Source organism: Corvus brachyrhynchos, unplaced genomic scaffold (genome assembly GCF_000691975.1).
Source record: "Corvus brachyrhynchos isolate BGI_N302 unplaced genomic scaffold, ASM69197v1 scaffold523, whole genome shotgun sequence".
Taxonomy (NCBI): Eukaryota; Metazoa; Chordata; class Aves; order Passeriformes; family Corvidae; genus Corvus; species Corvus brachyrhynchos.
The window spans coordinates 1541171-1561343 of NW_008237265.1; the positions used below are offsets into that span (position 1 = coordinate 1541171).

Sequence of the window (20173 nt, forward strand, 5' to 3'; positions counted from 1 at the left end):
GTCTTTAGCTTCCCCTACCACCACAACGCCCCATAAGTGAGTGGAGTCAAGACAACACTGCAGTCTCAAAGTAAAAGTTCTCCCCTATGAGGTGATGCATGTACTGTGACATCTTGAGTGTATCATTGCACTCTGAACATCTGTGCAGACTGTTGGGGGTTCAGAAAAAAAGGCAACAGCAAGAAAAATCAGTTGTTGCCAAAAATAATTGCTTTGTGTGCACAGAAAAGTATGTGCAGCGTGTCTTACTATGACAATGGGCTACAGATATGTGAAAGATGACAACATTAAGGAGAGGAGAGTAATTAGTTCAGAGGAACAAATGAACCTGTTTTCATGTTTGTATCAATAGAAAACTCTGAAATCTTTGCCCATGAGATCCTCTCCCCAAATAAACACACACATGTTCCCAAGAGAAGATGCCCTTCAGAGATAAAAATCAAACTGTACAAATCAACATAAGCGTCCAAGTGGGAATGATGCTGCACAGGATCGGAGCATGCAGCAAGTCCCTTCTCAGCACTGAGATTTCTTCTGTCTCTCTTGTTGAAGAAGTTTTATGTTGAAGGAGACAAAAGAAAACCATGAAGCCTGTAGCACATATTTACAGTTGCTGTTTTAGCAGGCAAACCACCTTATTTTAATCTTGTGTATTACAAAAAGTAAAAAGCTATTTTCTCCCTAATTCAGAGCATATTAATAGACATAGGGAAGGGTTCTCATCCATTTCTTATGTGCTGTATCCTCTATCCAGTTCAAAGAACTTTTTACTACAAGGTATTGGCCATAGCATAAAATAAGTGGCTAATGACATTTTACCAGATGAGACAAAGAGATGGGCTTTAAGAAAAATAAAATTGAAAAAAATACAGACCCCCACCAAAAAATCCCACTAACTTTCTCTGTGGCAAAATGGAGTGCCTCCCTAGAGATAAAGGGTATGTAAATAGTTACAAAGGACTTCCACCTATCTCTACATTTTTCATTATCACAATACCTTGGCAGTTTCTGTATTATTTTTCAAAACATGTAAGAGTCTTTGCACTCATGGGTTTTTTCATTTTACAGTGGGGGAGCTAAAACAAGGTATCCAACATCCTAGAAGGCACCAAGGGCATCACCTTGTGTGCAAGCTGAACTTAATTCTCTTCAATCCTCAGTAAAAAATGCCCATTTTCCAAACACTCCTATCTGACATTAGTGTAGTCTAGTTGAGATCATATATGCTGCAAAGCTGCCATGGCAGACACACCAGGGACAAAGAGCAACTGTTTTCTGACTACACACCTGAAATGTAGGAAAGTATATTCCCCAGCTTCCCACTGATATTTTGTTGACAATGCCCCCAATACTCTGCTCCTAGTGGATGTTAGGCGGACAAGTATGTTTAAAAGTATGGTCAAAAGTCCCTTACAGAGAAGGGCAGCACCAGAGAAAGGTATGTTTTATCTAGAAATGATTCTTACTATCCCAGAGATTTAAAGTTAAGACTGATTACACTGCATTTCTATACAATAGGCCGGCTGAGGAGAAAGCAGCTACTTAAAACATGAAAGGCTGTGTGAGAAGGGGAAAGTGCCTTCATATCACGCTCAGAAAAAGGTGTTTGTCTATATAATTTTAGCTCTGCTAACCAAAGAGAAGGAAACTTGTAGCAAAGAGAGATCTGCATTCCACCCTTCCGAACTGCACTTCTCCTTTTCCAGTCTCTGGATAAAGTCAGCTCAGCCTATCTGAGGCTCATTTGCTCACTAAGCAGTGAGAAATAATTTCTTACACCAAAGGAAATTGCTCTACTTATTGTCTTAATACTAATGCCATTGGTGCTTTCAGAGTGCTCTGGAACATTAGAAACAGTGAAATTTCTTATCAGAAGGCATAAAACTGCCTAAATCCAGAGAGTGCTCTACATGCTCCATGTGAAATGTTTGTCTCTAGGTTTCTCTTTGGGCCAACTGCTCTTTTCAGCTGCATCTGCAGCACCTACATGAAGATATGTGGGTTGGGACTGAACCCTGCCTTGATTTTGTTGAACACCATCAGAATGTCATGGAAACAGAAGGAGTGAAGGCCTGACAACCTATTGGTTCTGTGTGTGAGAGTGGCAGAATTTACCACATCTCTCTGTTGCACTGGAATGAGTGAGGGCTGAAAGAAGTTATTATGCTCCACCAAATCAACACAAACAACCGTAGGGATGGAACCAAACAAAATCTCAGAGCCAGAAAGTCCTCGAACTTTGCAGATCTAAACCCAACCTTCACACAGAACCACAGCCTGAACTAGAAATTAGTTACTTTGCCTGACTTCTGAGGCAGTTTGAATTTAAGATCAAAGCTGTACCTCAGACACATATCTAAAAATAAACAAATAAACAAAAGATAAATGAGAGGAGTCTGTGCAGGAACTGAAAAACCCTGTATTAATACCTCTTTAAATCTCATGACATGAAATCCAAAAGATGCTGAGTTATTTCTATACATGGTATTAGCAAGACCTGGAATGTCATCTTCAGTTCTGTTGTCCTCACTTTAAAAAGGATGTCTGAAGTGAGAGACAGTTCACAGAGGTGATATAAACAGAATTTGAAATCTAAAAGCTTAACAGGAAGACTGACAGCCTTAAGAACCTCTCTTCCTATCCAGTTTAGCCAAGAAAAGGTTAAGAAGTGACTATCTAAAAGCACCTATATCAGGAGGAGTCTTTCGACAATATTTAGCAGGAAAGGCGATAATGAGATCTAATAGTTGGAAACTGAAGCTTGACTAATTCAAACTATAAATAGGGCACTTTAAAAAAAGGCAAATAAGGAGATAATTAAGCATTAAAAGAACATCTAGAGACCTGATATTCTCCTCATCACTTAAGTTTTTTACATGAAGAGCAGAAATCTTTCTGCACATGTTGTAAGCTCAGTTACTGGACCTAAACAGAGCAGTCACTGCATGAAGTTCTGTAACTGTAAAAGTTATACCAGAGATCATTTTAGAAATTCAGAATGGCTGCTCGTGGCCTAGCTATGAATCTACGTACTTTAAAAACAGTGGTTTTAACAGTGTTCGGGTCTGTTGGTTGACAACAGTGTTTTGTGTCAATATTGACTCCATTCTGAGCTACAAAATACTACACTGCCATTGACTACAATTAGTAAGGCTAAGTAAATGTGTTCCATGTTGTTTGTGACCTCAGACACTAACTTTATGGAAGGCTATTTCACAGATATTTCACGATTAATCATCTGTGCTTTTACCCTGCAACAAGTCAGACTGGTGTGGAAATACGAAAGGGAAAGAAGCCTTGCAAGTTTAAAAATGTGCCAACCAAAAGAATAGAAAAAACAAAACAAAACTCAAGGTGAAAGGTTGGACCACATTCTAAAAATACTGCGAAAGAAGCCTTCACTGAGAGGAAGCTTTATAAATTCTACACTATCCAGAATGCTGGCTAGCTGATGCGAAGGAAGCAGGTACAGTATGTACCACCACTTTTGGTATCAAGAGTCTGCCTTCCTGCCTTATGCATCTGCCAGACACAGTGGGGAGGGCAATAAGTAACTGGAAAGCCAGCTGTGATCCTGGCTATGGAGTGGACAGAGTGGCTCCCACAGCAGAAGTAAACAGTACCAACTACTGCAATTAGGAAAAAACCCAAAAGACCTGGGGATGAACAGCAGCAGCAGGGAAAAGAATTGCTGGAGGAAAAACTGCTTGTGTGTTGGGTTTTTTTGTGCCTACTTTGGGTAAAGCATAGAAATGCCCTGTAAATGTGGGAGCCAAGTCCTCCCCAGGCCAGGGGAACAGCTGAGCAGCCACACACATGTGCAAGCTGGGCCTGGGAGCTCACGGATGCTCAGGCAGGGACCAGGCACAGTCAGAAACACTGCAGCACCAGCTCCCATTCCCACCAGGAAGCACAGAAAAGGTACAACCTGGGCCATGCAGCACGGGAGTGAGTGACCGTGGGGCAGAGTAACTCAGTGGCCAGCAGGGGAGCGAGCACAGGGCCACAGAAATGCATGAAACGCAGTTTGCATCCAGAAAAGGAGTGTGTGTGGAAGACAGCTGAGGACAGAAATGAGAGTGTCTTGTAATAAACATAGACTTCCCCCTCTTCTCCCTGCAAAATCCCAAACCTGTTTGTCAGAGGGCAAAGCACAAAGTTTTATTTGCTCCTGGACCTCTTGTTCATTGTTGCTCAAGTACCCCAGGAATGTAACACCTGACAAAAGTTTACTTAAAACATCTTTATTTCCATCAGAACTGCTTCCCCTTCAAAAAGAAAAATTCCACTCTTCTTGTCTCCAACCTAATTCACCTCTCACTGGCCAACAGTCCTTGGCCTTTCCTATTTGTCAAACACTAAATCATCTCAGCAAGGAAGTACCTGGCTCTCACCTTGCCCCCACCTCCAGTTTTTGTTCCAATGTCAGTGATATGTCCTTCCTCCTTTGCAGCATCCTTTTGTGCTCAGCTAAGCTCACTCCTCCTCCTTTCCCACTGCCTCTGTCAGCACTCATGCTCTACACTAGAGAGCCTGGGCATCACAAGTATTTGAGACCCCTCAGAACCTGAAAATAGCCACAGCACAAGCGCATTCCACTTGCCACAGCTGGTGAAACTCTGACCTTGTGTTGCAGCACGTAACTGAGCAATTCCAATAAAGTGGAAGGAAACACAGCACTTCCCGTCAAAACAAACTCTCCATATTTCATGAGAAACGGGCCAAATGCTTCACAAGGGGTGCAGGAGATGGGAGGGAAGATTTAGCACACTGTATTTAAGAGTAATTTTCTTTAGTTAAAAACAATAGCTAGGAAAACCAAACCAGCTAGAGCTTATTTAAAAAAAAAAAAAAAAAAAAAGTATAAAGCCAGGGTCTTCCCTGCTCCCTTCCTTAAAAACAGAAGTAACTCCTCACCCTGCCCCACCCCCTCCTCAGTCCAAGAACTTAAGCAGCCTCATGCTGACACTCACGCAGGTGTGCTGGCAGTCTGATGGTGTCTTCCTCCATCCTGATCGCTTGAGGCACTGGGACATGTAGTGGTGATGAAGTGTAATTTGGTACCGGGCTCGCTGGAGGTGTGTACGAAATTCTTTCTTGCTGTTAAAAGAAAGCAGGGGGAGAGGGAGAGAAAGAGAGAGGACAACGTGAACTTTGGAACAGGGGTGTGAAACCATGGCAGAGGAGGGGGAAGTGGGTGGAAGGAAGGAAGTGTGCGCCTGGTGATGTGAGCAGCACTAGTGATGCACCAGCTGCCCAGGGAGCCACAGAGCACAGACAGAACACTGGTGGCCAGCGCTGCCCAGTGTTGCAGGGGGCCCAAGCACCTTTTAGGGTGGTGGGTTTAATTTTCAAAAGGTCCATGAAGTTTCCAAGGGTCTTCTCAGAAATCTGCCAAGGGAGGAAAGGGGAAGTGAAATGCAAGTGGGGAGACCCCAAGGGTTTTATGTCAGTGAAAATCTGACAGCACCTCCATGATACATGCATGAGTACCACTGAAGTGCCAAAACCACTTAATCTTACACAAACAAATCAGTCATGATCTGAACAAGGTAAGTATTTAGCACTATACTCCTACCATTTTAAAGACATCAATAACTTTTGTCATTGCTGCAGAAAAACACATCGCTAAAGACTAATCTATTAACCATCACGTAACGTAGTACTTTTGTTTTTGCTAACTGAGTTACTATTACCATATTTGAAGTAGTTTAACTTGCAACCAAATACAGTCAAATAGAGTTGAAGGCCAATTTGTAAATGTTGTACTAGTTTCTTAATTGTCACAGTTAGGTTTTTACTTATGAAAATGCCTGACAAGAGATCTAAGACTGAAACTTCATGCGATCTGACAGGAAAATTCTTCCATATCTTAAGCCTCCAAATATGTACTCCAATCATAGTACAAAATATACCCTTTGTAAATAAACATAGCCACAATTTTACAGGAACATAAAAAAAAACATTCTCATATGCTTCCTGGAAGGCAATGCATGTTATTCTCCAGAACCATGCTACTGACATGTAATAATGCCAGTGCAAACAGTATGGATTTACATCCCTGCACATACAGAAGCAGAAGGAGGTACCGTAATTTCTGTACATTTGCAGGACGGTACGAGGGCAGCCTCTCACCCTAACCTCGATCTCTGGCAAATGGAAAAGACAAATTTGGTGCTGGACCAAAAGAAGGTAATTGCTTCCATGACAAACCACAGCATTATCACAGCCATGAGACAGGAAAATAGGCTGACAGAGGCACCTGCAGAATGTAATTTTAGCACGTTTACCGCCAAAGGGAAGAGGAGGCTTTGCAAAAAACTCTGCAGGCAGATTAGGTGACATGTCCAAAAATAAATGGGACACCTAGAAAGTCTTGCAGCCACCGCTTCAAAGCAAGTCCAGTTCATTCTTTTGCAAGGTGCTGTTTGCTGCTCAGGAGCTCAGGCAGAACCAGAAGTTTAGCCTCAACATCAGGAGTCCACCACAACACACTATAACCACATGGCACGGAAGATTAAGAGCATGTGGAGGTTTAGACAGAGTGAGAAGACAGGCCTGTTCCACTCCACCATCACTTTGTTATTTCTGCAAGTATGGCTTCTGTGGCTGTCAGCTCAGTACTTTTTAAGGAGAAATTATTCAATATTATGTTCCTGTCTCCCACAAACTCAAGTTTCTTTCTACTCATCACTGTCCAGGCCACAGCAACCCATTAGCTTGCATGAATTCAGTTTTTCGTAGTTGCTGAATGGGGATGTTCATTGTGACGTGACAAAAGATGCACCTCTGGAGCTACAAGGAAGGCATTACTCCGTTTTCAATTTACCCAACTTCCTCCCCGACCCAAACAGGCTGACTCTGTGCTTCCCGTTCCAGAGGTGCAGCTCTCCGTGCCCATCTGCACCTCTCACCCCGGAGGGGAGGGAGACTAGGCACTTCCCAGCATTTCCTGCTGCAATCCACAGCGCAGATAATCGAACCACACTGCAGCTGCTCGCTTTGTTCATGGAGATATTTATAAAAAGAGGAACACTTCTGAAACACAGCCACACAGATGCCTGCCTCTGCAAACAGGCACTAGAGGATAGGTAGGTGGGATACCTGATGTCCTTTTCCTCCCTCCTGAAGAATGCAGGATACAGTCCAAGCTCAGGTCACATTTCATGCTCACTGAATCACCAGTGCAATGACAAAGTGGCTTCAAAGGGTCTCCTCACTGCCCAAGAGCAGGTGGAATATGAAATTAAATCCAGAACCTGTCCACTTCCCTCAAGACCCAGGAGGTGCTGTATCAAACTAAGACATTATGCTTCCAGTATGTGCTGCCTTTACTGATCAATCTCCTAAAGGCATACCAGAATTTGATTTATACCATGACAGCTTCATTGATATTTACTGTTACAAAGAAATGTATTTGATTCATTGTTTCCTAGTATTCATAAGGACAGGACAGCCAAAACCAAACAAGATATGGAACTGCAGTTACTTTTCCCACACATCTTGGATGTCCACAATACTGTGTGAATTACTATTTGCAGAAGGCATTTTACAAGGCACGAAGGGGAGTTAGCGATCCAACTCCTATTAGTGCCTTTGAAATGCCCTCTCTTGCTAATCCTGCATTTTTCTGTCAGCACCTTTAGCCTAAATATCAAAGCAATTTACAGACATTAGGTAAGTCTTTTTCTTTTTATTAGACACACAGACAACCTGAGTTACAGCAAGAGCAAAGCTCAAATGAGCTAAGTAATTTCAGAGTTAAGCTGTCTTGAAAAAGGACAGCATGTGCTTCTCAAGGGTAATACATTTAACAATTGCATGCTGAAAGAGCTGCCCTTGTAACTGTCCTGGACAGATTTCCAAAAGGTGTAGAATGGTAATGGCACAGAGAGGTCAAGACACTGGGCTTGTGGAAAAAATTAGCTTAATCCCTGTATACAGCATGGGGCAGTAACGTGGCTGGCAGCAGAACTGCAAACACCAGTCTAGTTCTGCAACCTGCCCCTGCTCTGTGCTCAGCCACACGCAGTGCCCAGCCTGCACAGTCAATGCACAAGATCACTCGTGCTCCTCCAGGCTTCCTGAGGCTTTTTAGAGTCACGTTTCCAGGAGGTACCTATTGTGTTCACACCACTGAGAACGGATTGCATTAATCTTCACACCTCCAGAACTGCCCAGTGCTTCTCGCTGTGGGATCCACCAAACAAAAACGTGACTTCTAAGGTTATGCAACCAGATACTCTGCTACTAAGAATTTTTCTGAAAGCATTTCCTAACTAGTCATGTTTAATATTGCCCTTTGTATTAAGGCCAAGAATGGTAGGCTTGTTCAAGCCACAGCTTGGGAAGAAGGATAGGTAGTGCTGGTAGAACCTGCACAAACCTTGCTTGTTCTTGAGCAAACAGCCTTGCTGCAGCTTAATCTACTGGTAAAAGAAACTAAATCAATACACATTTGATGTGGTCCTTTGAGATTTTTGGTGATGAGTGCTAGGAAAGAGCTAGGTACTACCGCATTCCATATTTGCCACCTGCCTGGGGACTCTATAAACATCTAAACCTACAAGTGACCAAATGCTCAGCTCCAAACAATTACCAGCTAAGAAATTTCAAAAGAGCAACTCCCGAGCATTTTGCCAGTAGCCACAAAGAGGTGACTAAAACAGATGACATATTGCTTGCTGTCATCATTTTTGATCAGTTTCTTCAGCTCACAGGGAGTCAAGAAAGTTTCTCCATGAAATTTCATGTTGCTTACAGTAATTGAAGAGCTACATAAAGTCAATTTTTATGGAAGGCCCTCCCTGGGGTTTACTCTGGTGGCTGGTGCTCCAAGAGAGCCACCTGGACAACCAGCCAGAGAGAGTAGGACATGCTTTCACCTGCCCAATTGAGCAGAGACAGGCTAAAAATCAAGAGAATCCAAGGGTTCTTTCTCTTTACTAAATATTCAGCTGCTGAGAACGCCATAGATCAAACCATCCTGTCTAAATCAAAAGCTATACTGACCATGACTATGTAGTAGGCGTGTATGTAACAGCTGACTAGACTCCCAAAGCCATCAAAGCACACACTGATTTCACTTTGAAGAATTGGGGTACACTCTTTACTGACAAAATCTACCTGAACAGAATTCTCTCTGTCAGAAATACAAATAATTCATATTGCTAAAATAAAAATACTAATTAAAAAATCAAAGTATGAAAATTAAATTTAAAAGATGTCTAACAGTTGAGGATGAGGTTGAGGGAGGCTGCAAATAAAAATAGCTTCAGGCTTTTAATATAATTGCACCCTTCTAAACTCCAAAGCAACAGCCTTGCAATGTGATAGCCTTTTTGTCCCTTTACTAAGTTCACTCAGATGGCAGGCACAAAGAACATACATATTTTTGTAGAAACGAAAATAAAATATATAAGAAAGTCTGCTACGCAAGCTCTTATGTTATCCCAATGACATGATTATTTCAGTAGCTGGATAGGTGATACAGTAAAACTACCTTTTTTAATTGATAAAGCGAAGAAATGCATTACCTATGCAGCAGTTTTCAGGAAACCAAAACAGCCAATGTGGTCTGCAAATACCTCATGCTAGACAGAAAAGGCAGCTGACCCTAATCACTGCATAAAAACTTTCTCCTATACTGCACATAATGATACCATATAGGGAGAAATGAACTGAGAGTGAAAGCTGACACACATTTCCCTCCCAGGACGCTGGCGTACTTGTGCCATGAAACGACAAGACGGGCCAAGGGACACGGGAAAAGAGCAGGAGATTCAACTAAGTTAATCCTTAGGGAAGCAAGTCAGGAGAAGAGGAAAGGGAAGGAAGGTAGATGCACTGTTCAGCAGTGGTTTGTATGCAATACCATAGCTGGATATGAAAGTCCAGAAGACCACTATGAGATGAGTTACAAGGTCTAACACTGGGAGCAGGAAGGAAATCAGAGCCCTCAGTGGACTGTATAGCACATCTGGGGACTTCGGTCAGTGTTACAGTTTGCATACTCCAACTTCTGCCAGGGACAAAGGTTCAGGCTCCAAAAAAAGCCAACTAGAGCTCTGCAGTAACAGGGTATGAATTAAACTCTCCACTTCCCTCCCTTCCCCCAGCTGCTGTCGTCTTCTTAATTTCCATGGCAGACATCTCCTAATTTTTGATCCCATTAATATAGCAATTCACGTCAAATCTATAGCAGCATAATCAGCACACTATCAGTAATTAGAGAAATTAAAACAAACACAGCTCTCTGGAATGGACCTTATGCAAAGCAGCACTGGGAAAAGATTAACATCTCGTTTCCTGGGCAGAGAGCAGAGATTGTGTCAGTAACCTTTGCAATTTTGTGAAGTTCAGTTCCTCCCTGACTCCTCCCTCCAGCCTGTCCTCCCTGCTCAGGGGCAGGTGATGGCTCTCATGCCTCAATCCTTACTCAAGCAAATAAAAAACAAACACAGAGGTGCCATGGTTCATCACAAAGGGAAGGGGAATGAGACAGTGGGGAAGCTCATGCTTCTCCTGCAGTGATTATAGCCACTGTCCTAATTAAATTAAAATTGTACAGACAGCAATATCAGTGCACTCAAGTGCTATGAAAAGACAGCTTGAGGAGGTCAATGTTGTCATTGAAAATGCCATGATATGGTTGCATTATTGTATAAGCACTCCAAAATATTTCAAATTAGCAAGTATCAAAGAAGCAAAAAACTAGCTGAACCACATGCTCAAAAAGTATTTCTTTGCTGCTAATATGGGGGAATAGAGTGTAGAACAGGCTGTGAGAAGATAGTATCAGGTAAAACTAGAAGATAAAACTAAGGCAAAAAGCTCAGTACGATTCATGAAAGGATCAGTCATTTATATGTGTAAGAAAGAATTTTACCTGTAAATATCCCAGCTAGACAGCAGAAAATACATGAGAGGCAGATTCTGGTTCAGAATTTGGGAGTGGAATCATCATACTCCAAATAGGAGTAAAGCCTTATCTATCCACCCACCCTTCTGCAGCAAGGCTCCAAGAAGAGGCAGTAAAGCTGGGACTTGGCCCCCCTGACCCACTACTTCAAGGCAGAAGTCAACCATGGATTCAACTGCCTGCGATTAAGAAACTATCTGCCCCCAGCCCTTTTCCACATGCAACTCCCAAACTTGCATTATGGGGTTGTCACTGCAACACTCCTCTGAAGAACTTGCTACTGACCTTTGTTTAAGCAGGGCATGGAGAAAGGTGGGCCACTGCTGTGACCCACAAGGGTCCCTCTGGCATCTGTATCATGATTTGTTGGTACACTCACTCCACACAAAGCACCACAGAAGGCTCAAGAGAGACAGTTAATTGCACAGCTGGGAAAAAAAATCCCACATGAGGCTTTGAAGTGCTATGGCCAGTGAGTAAGCAGCAGGGAAGCAAGGAAGGCAACAGAGAAGAACTTTCCAGGCTTAGCTACACATCAGAGATATTTCACTGCACTTTTTGTGTTCTCTTTTCTAAAACAGGCAGGGCTGGGGAGCCTCATCTCTGTAACATACGGTGGTTGTACAACCCTGCCTGTGTGCGTGGGAATTAACACCCTGAACACCCTTACTGCAGTCATGTGCTCATTTCAGGGCAAGATTCCTGGAGGCCATGAAACTGAGATGGGAAGACTAAGGGGAAACATGGTGTACAGGGAGCTGCCCTCTCGTGTTATGGGAAAGCTCCTCTTCTGCATCTCAGGGCTGGCACGGCACAAGTGTTTTTACTTGGTTGCATTATTGAGCTGTCAAAGTCACAGTGTTACTATGCATTCAAACACATATCCAAGGACAATCATAATTTCTGATCTTCCTACCACGGATGTGCACTGCTTTCTGAACATTTCTACTGAAGCTACAATTACTGTGAACAGGATCCTTCACAACAGAGGATATCAAACATTTACATAGCACAAATCACAGGTCAGAACTGTCACACAGATGAGGTCAACTCATTCACTGTCCTGGGATATCTAATCGCCCATCAATTAAGTAGTGGAAAGATCACGGGAGAGTAATTCACATGAAAGTCATAGCTTCTTTTAACCCTCAGTCACTGACAGAAACAGAATTCCTGTGGAGATGCAACATCCTGAAATAACATTTTAAAAATACCACTTACAAATGTAAGAAATTACCCTTCTTGGTCCCTTTGCAAAGCTGGATCGTGCTCCCATCTGTAACTGCAAAACTCTCCTGTGATTTTTTTTTTTTAAATAGTGTTTCTGGTCCAGATTTTCACTGGTGGAAGTAAAATCCACATACAAGCCTCAGTCTCTCTCTTATCCAATAACTTAAGCTTACTGTCTCTCCTTATTATCTCCTTACTATTGGGATACACAGCACCCCTGCATTTCCACCACAGCATCTCTCCACATTTCAGGCTTCTAGCAGACCTTCCATGAAAAAGGATATGCCAAATGCCCAGAGAAACCCAGGAGTGCCATGAGGAGGTCTAGTGCTACACCTTACAGTTTGTTGCTCCTGAAGATTCAAGTAGTGCCACAGTAACCCAGCACACACAGCATGACAGGGAGTGTGCCACATCCCCTTGTTCCAAAACACCTCTAAGTAGGTAAAAACAATTTTCCAGAGAGAATCTAGGCCAGTCTGGGAATAGGATAGCTATAATAAGGGCTGCTGGTAAAAAAAACCGGGTATATCTACTTCAGAAAAACTAAACAGAATCCTCGATGAGAGAAGACAGCCAAATAAAATACCCATTCTCAAAGACTGTCTTAATAAGCTACTCCAGAAGCAAGAGATCATTGATGTTTGCCACTATAAAATATCACAAAGATTCAGATTATTCAACTCCCAACACATTAAATGCAGAGGGAGTTCCTAGAAAGGGCCATACTTGCGCTGACCTTGACTACTGTACAGAAACTGAATATGGAAGAAACATCAAATTACAATCTTCCTCTCCCCCTATTCTTTCACCTACTCCAGCTACTTACTTCAATGTGAACAACATTAAGATCAGTGTGACTAGAAAAGGAAACTCTAGTTGACAAAGGAGAGTATATATAAAACAGCTGGTAGGATTTCACTTAGAATATTGCATCCTGCACATTTGCAGGCTCTTCATTCTGCATCATACACACACCCCCCAAATGTATGCAAGACAGGCACGTTTTACAAGATCAAGCTTGTAAGGAAGGACTAAAGGAACTACTGAGGTGGACACAAGAAATGACAGATACAGCCCAACATCCAAAAGGAAATAAAAACAGAGGAAGAGAAGGTAACCTAGAACACACACTGCAGAAGGATAAGCTAATAAGAAGTTGTGATTAAAACATAAAGATGCATTGGGAGACCACTGAAAGAAGCCAAATTACATAAAAAGAAACAAAACCTGCAGCAGGTCAGCCTGTACAAAAATCAATTTTTTTTTAAAATAAGCTCTTTAGCAGCTTTTGTAAGGTCTCTCCAGTCAGCAGTCTAATGGTTTGAAAATGCAAAGAACAAGAAACTGAACTTTTTGCTGATCATCAGACACCAAAATACTACTTAGAAAAAGAAAACAAACCACCTAGGGGATAGCTTGAAGCACAGTAAAATCTTTTATTTCCTATAAAACATGGTCCTTCCAGCACAGGACCATCAGGATTGGCAGAACTTTGAGCGGAGTTTTTAAATATATTGGTACAGAAACAGCTGGTCACGGTACTGCATATCTGATCCAAAAGAAGAATATATGTGCTTTCATACGTGTTTGAAGAGAAGCTGAAGCTCCCAAGCAAGACATACTTTTAAGAAGTGGTAGATGACAGGAAAAGAGTAGAGCCTGAATTCAACAGTATGGTCTATATTCCATGGACAATGACAGGGTCAAGTGATGGCTCTTTATTAAATGCTTTCTCCTCCATTAATGCTGCACACTCTAATGATTTGACCATTGCTGTTAACAAATCTGCCATGTCCCTGCCTGGAGCTAATAAGTAATGAACTAAGCGGGTGAATATTCTGTTGCATAAGGGGAGCTATTAGCAATCCTTTCCCAACTGCTCTGAAAACAAGAGATGCCTTCCAGGTACGACCTGTCCATGTGACAGGGTACACCCCACACAGACCTTACTCCTTCACTCTGGAAATTCCAGGGGCACACCCAGCACTCAGAAGAGGAATAAGAAGAGGATCACCTCCTGTATAGTAGTGCTGTACAGGGCTGGGCAGCAGATGCCAGACAGCAAAGCACAGCATAAAACAAGCTCCACAGAAGAGGTTTGAAGAGAAACGGTGAAGACACAAGTCTGCTGTTCCCAGACCTGCTACTGACTCTCCAAAACAACTTGTGGCATTACCACAGCCCTCACTGCCTTGGTTGTGCCAACAGGACAATGGGATAAATGCTGAGGCCCACAGGTGTGTCAAGTCCTGTGACAAATCTCAGTTTAGCTGCTTTCCTTCTGCCATAGCTTTTCCTGTTCGTTAAGTTCCCCAATTGTTTTAATTGTTCCTTTCAACTTCTGCATTGCTTTTTGTTCTTCCTCAAATTATTATTTTGTTTTAGCTCATAATCCTGAGGCATTGGTCATGATGTTGTTCCTGGCAGAACAGAAGTGCTGAAGTTTCACTCTGGTTATCTTTGGCTTGTTTTCACAACTAAGCATTGCTGGTTCACATCTGAATGGACACTGCAGTGAGAGCCACTCCACCCTTACCGTAAGACTGCTTCTGACCTGCAAATATTGCCTCACTACAGAAGTGAGAGGCTTGGGAACTGAGCCAGCTGAAATAAATTTCAGACATCTTTAAAAAGAAGAGTAAAGTGCTAATCTTGAGACCATTTTAACTCAAGCTGAATGCTTCTTCATGCTCCTTACTGCTACACTATTTAAGTATGTCCTATAATACCTTTAGCACTTTCTTGCAATAAAGAGAAGTGTTATTACACTCACCTCTACAAGTGGAGGGACCAAAACATAAGCAATTAGGTACCCATTCAGGGTACAGAGGCTGAGGAAAAACCTACTTTGACACCTTAGAAAACAGTATTTTCTCCTATTTGGCTCTGAACCCCACAGTTAGGACTTGACATTTATACAGTGACAGCACTCAGAAGCAAACAAACACAGGGCCATTGCCCAAAGTGTTCCAGAAATAGTGGATGAGCTCAAAGCCAAAATAGTCAAGACAGTGAAGCACCAGAGGAAGGGCCTGTTTGAATCCTAGTTTAGGGTTAGGAACAGAGGTGCAGGAAGAAGCAGCAAGTTACCTAAATCCCATTTCAACCCTCTACCCACAAGGCCATGTTTCTGAGGTTGTGCTGCTGCTCTAGAAAGAGAAGGATGAACTACAAGAGACAAAATGACGTGGACAACTCGCAAAAGCTCTCAGAATGCATCATTTCATTTTGCATTTTAGCACTGATTTTAAACACCCTCCTCATGGGAACTTCTGATTTCTAACGCTCCTCCTTGTCAACGCATTGACTGAAATCTCTCAGCTCACAAGTGGCAGCAGAGATGGCCTAAATCAGAAGAGAGCTTCAAACCCGTTCCAGAAACACATCCCTCCTTTGCCTCAAGAATCAGGACAGAGGCACTCCAACCCTTCCCATGGTTATGCAATGGCACACATCCATTTGGGAAGGCAGGTTTCCTCAGCCATCCCAACTCACAGCTACACAATCTTAAATACCAGCACAGCTCTCTGCTGGTACAAGCAAAACAGGGGGATATCAATCACCCCCAGTTAATCAAGCAGGGTGTGTTTAACACCAGAGCTGAGCTGTGAGACTGTCAGAGGAGATGGGAGAAGGAAAAAAAACCAAACCTGCTTAAAAGAACCACGATAAAATGCTTCTTCTGTTCCTACAGCCAAGAAGGTGACTGAGACAATATTCCCAGCATTTGAGGACACACATGTTCCTTCCAGCAAGCACCCAAGCCTCTTCCACCACAGGCCCATCCCCACAGTCCACCTCACACACAGCAACAGCTGAAGTTTTCATTAGGAGAAAATTAACCTGTTTTTTTTAAGCTGGCAACAAGGACATAAGACTTTTCCTGGCATTTCTCCTGTTTATACAGGACCTGCCAAACCGGTTGTGTGATTTTTATACTGCTTTCTTTTCCACAAAGTCCTTCGAAAGGCAGAATAACAGAAAGCAACTAAGGAAAAAGTTTAGTTATATAGGTCCAAAGATCAACCCTTGGTAACACAGTTGAAAAATCAAAAATTAACCTGAATCTTCCTAAATTTATTTTGACTATCCAAACACCATAGTTGTTTACATTTATTATTAAGACTGTGTTGAAGTAGAACAGCTGTTTTGAATAGTGGAAGGCAGTCCCATTTAAAATTGTTTAACAGCTAAAGAGATAAGTTACATGGCAGATAAAATGGGAAACTGAGGAACAGAGTAGTCAAATGAGTTGCTCAAGGTAAGCTGGGGCAAAGATCAGGTCTTCTGAGCAACCAGCTGGCTTCCTGTGTATTTGGCCCTGTTACCTCTACATTACACGAGTCTAATTCCCAACCAGTGCTGGGATATGGATGCCTGAACTCCAAAAGCAAACAGTTCTGAATCCCAGAAACTGATGCCACTTTATCCTCCTATAAGGCACTAGGCAGAAAATTATTCATCACTGCCTGGCTCTAAGTCTGCTGCCAGGGGTCTGAAGACCAAAAGTGGTAACAAATGTTAGTAAACATTTCCCTCAGTACATGCAATCTAGCTAAAATCAAAATGTTACACCAAAAATAGCCCTTTAAATTGCTACATAGGGTTTTTTTTTAACGTTGAGGATACTTGTTGTGTTTTGGTTTTTTCAGAATAACAATCTTGAGCACAGCAGCACACTGTGCTGCTACACTTTCCACTTGGCCTTTGATTCAGAAGAAATTTCTGTTTGGATATTAATTTTGCTGTCTACTTGCAAAACCTGAAGCAAAATTAAAAACAAAATGCAAGTTTAGCTTTCTGCTTGGAGTGCTCTTGTCTTGCTCTAATGTCAAAATTAACCCCCAGAACAAAAACTAAAGCTACAGACATTTAAAAAAAAATTTAAAAAAAAAAAAAAAAAAATTGGAGTTTTCCAAACCAGTCACCCCCCAGAACCTCGGGTGCCCCACTGTTTGCTCAGGTGTCCCTATCTCCTCTGATGGCACAGGAAGCTCGGCCTTCCCCCCGGCACAGCGATGGCTCCGCTCACTCACCCGCGAGGCCACCAAGCACACACGGAGCTGCCACTCCATGGCCCTGGTTTAACTGACACGGCAAATACTCATTTTCACTGGGCTGTATAATAAAGGATGAGATAAAACCTTGAGCAAATAAACGGGCAAAGTTCGAGCCTCCAGCTGCTCCTCACGGGTAACTCTGAGCTGACACACCTGCTGCTTTGGCAGCTGGGTTAGCTCCCTAAGGCTTGGGCTTTGCAGGGCTGGGTGATGTGCTTACACAGGATCTGCCTGTCAGCCAGAAAGATCCCAAAGTGATTTACAAACAATTTATGAGGGATTTACAATCTCACTGCACAGCAAGTGAATGGGCACCACTCCTTACACACCTGCAACCAAAAAAAAAAGAAAAATCATTCACCAGATTCCAGTTACACCAGAAAGCTGAGAGCCCTTAAAATCAGCTTAAATGAGAACAGCCAGCCCTCCTAACCCTGACAAGCCCCAGAGAAACACCACCCCTAATGTCTGTAAACTGCCTGAGCGTCCAGCTCCCTCAGTGGCCACCATGGAGGAATTCAACAGTAATATCTGCATTCATAACCACATACCAGTGCAAGAAAGGATCCCTCAAAACAGACTGGATGCTTATAACTCATGCGCATCAGACTTCATAGGCATAGTGAAACCATCCCACAGACTCCTCCTCTACAGCCTGCATCCTTGAGCTGCTTTCAGGCTCAGACAGATGGACATCCCACTGATGGCAAGTGTGATTCTTCACACCAGGAGAATCCAATCGGAATTAGACACTGGGCGCGTGATGGGATGACATCCACGCAACAAACTGCAGTTGTCATGCAACTACAGACCACTCTATTTGCCTCCTGCCTTCAATCCAGTGCTAAAATTACATAACTCTGTGAGCCACAACAAAAAATAAAATGTACTTTTTAATTTATTTAGCTTCTCCTCTTCCTAGCCCCATCCAGACTGGAATCGTAGTACAATGATCCAAGGCCCCAGAATGGAAACATTAAAGCTACTAATACATTTAAAAGCAGAGTAAGCCTGGTTTGGATGGAAACTTAAAACTTTTTATTGGCTTAACTGATGTAGGTGAAAGAGTGGACAAGCTCTCAAGCAAAGCTCTGCTGTCTTTCAACACATGCAGGCATATATGTACATACACTTATGCTATAGATGCATATTACTACATATCTCCATTTCAACTTTAATCTTAATGCCAAAAATTATAGTATTAATCAGAAACATGTGCTGAAACTCACCTCAACCTGCAAGCATACAAAAGTAAATGCAAGATCTTAATATTTGATGCTGCATGAACTAAGTTAAAAAATACCCTGTGAGCAAGCATGTACATTCCTAACTGACAAGAACTAGAGGTTTTGCTGAACTCTGAAAATTGCAAACATGGAAAACAGAGATACTGGTATCTTCAGGGAGCAGAACTACCTGTTCCTATTACTTGCAATACCTGGCTGGTGACACAATCCGTGATACCTTGCAGCATGATAATACCCCTGGCCATAGCTAAGCCTGTAATTACAGAACAGATGAAAAAAAACCACACCAAAAAAACATCAGTCCTGTTGGGAGATGCATATACCACCCTTGGCACATCAGAAATTATGATCAGATGTACATACAGCTCCTAGTTTGGAGACAGAATGAGGAATCCTGTTACTAAGAGACAGGTAAAAATTCAGGGGCACAAACTCTTTAGTGCAGGGGAGAAAAGAAAAATGGGAAACAGTGCTATCTCACAGATAAAGCAGAGAACAAGAAAAATAATCAGATCTCACTGTTGATGATGGAAAGGAAACACAAGACACCCATGAGAGCAAGCAAGAGGAAACACCACAAGCCCCCTTGTCTGTAGAAGCAGCAAAGACTTATCTTCAAGAGCTGTGAATGTCAGAAGAAGCATAAACACCTTGCTTGTGTTGAAGGTGGTGGGGCTTCTTCCACCCCCCACCATGGAAATACAAATTCTAAGGGCACTAGCTATGCAGACTTCAGAAAAAACTGCAAATCCAAATCCTCAACAAGCCCTAGAGAACAGTCCTAGAGATGAGAGGGAGAGATGGAGTTTTCACTATTCAGAATACAGGTGCTATTAATATAATGAAGGCAGGGGTTTTTTTCTAAAAGAAAACCATTTTATTCCACCCTCACACCCTAGCAACATTAGTCCTTTTGATTAAACAAAAATTGGAAGATTTCTTTTGGCCAGCCAACACCAGCTGCATCTGAAACATTGCTTAGATAAAGCCACCTCCTTTCTTTACAGAGATGCAACTCAACACCAATACTGTTACACAAGTCATTACTATGCAAGGGGTCATCTAGAAGTTCCTTTGTCCTGTATTTACTTGAATTAATTTATCTCAATACTCATGAGAACAGACATTGCACCAAACATATAGCATGGCATTGATCTCAGAAGTGGTGTATCAGCCCAGGACAACCATCCAAAAAGGTCATCCTGAAGTCAGTGTTGGCTACTAAATATTACATCCGTGCTAATAAATGGGAGTCAAGCTGTAATTGCTTCCTTTGAATTTACACTGGACCACAAATTCCCGTTCACCCAAAGCCCAGGGTTTCATGAACAATTGCAGGGATTTAACTCCTGTTCCTTACACCAGGAGTTACAATCCCAAAGCATTTTAGGCAGAAGGGAATGCATGAATGCTCTTTACCCCCCCCAGAGCGAAGTCCAGGAGCTTACCTGAAGCCACTGGGGGCCCAAACCTAGGCAAAAGTGACCCTCAGGGTAGGCAGAGGCATTTGATTAGCTACACACAGCTGCTGAGTTAATGGAACTGGGATGGCTTATGCTCTACTATCTTCCTAACTGGAGCTTTGGCAACAAGGAGTTTAAACCACTTCAGCTCAAGAAGAAAGCAGCATTCTAGTGGAGGTAAGGATGCGCATGCAAACAGGAAAGGGAATAGCGGGGACACTGGAGTTACCAGGTATATTGCCAGAGCAG

General features: G+C 42.5%; 1 protein-coding gene across 1 annotated transcript in view; it reads right to left on the minus strand.

The window, feature by feature from the left end:
* Nucleotides 1-5608, minus strand: part of ETV6 (ETS variant 6) — an 84086-nt gene extending 78478 nt beyond the window's left edge. Inside the window, exons 1-2 of the mRNA XM_017730530.1 lie at nt 5579-5608; nt 4974-5100 (exon numbers count right to left, since the gene is read on the minus strand). Coding sequence (XP_017586019.1) covers nt 4974-5100; nt 5579-5608 — 157 coding nt within the window. The remainder of the gene's footprint in view (nt 1-4973; nt 5101-5578) is intronic.
* Between the last annotated feature and the right edge of the window lie 14565 nt (nt 5609-20173).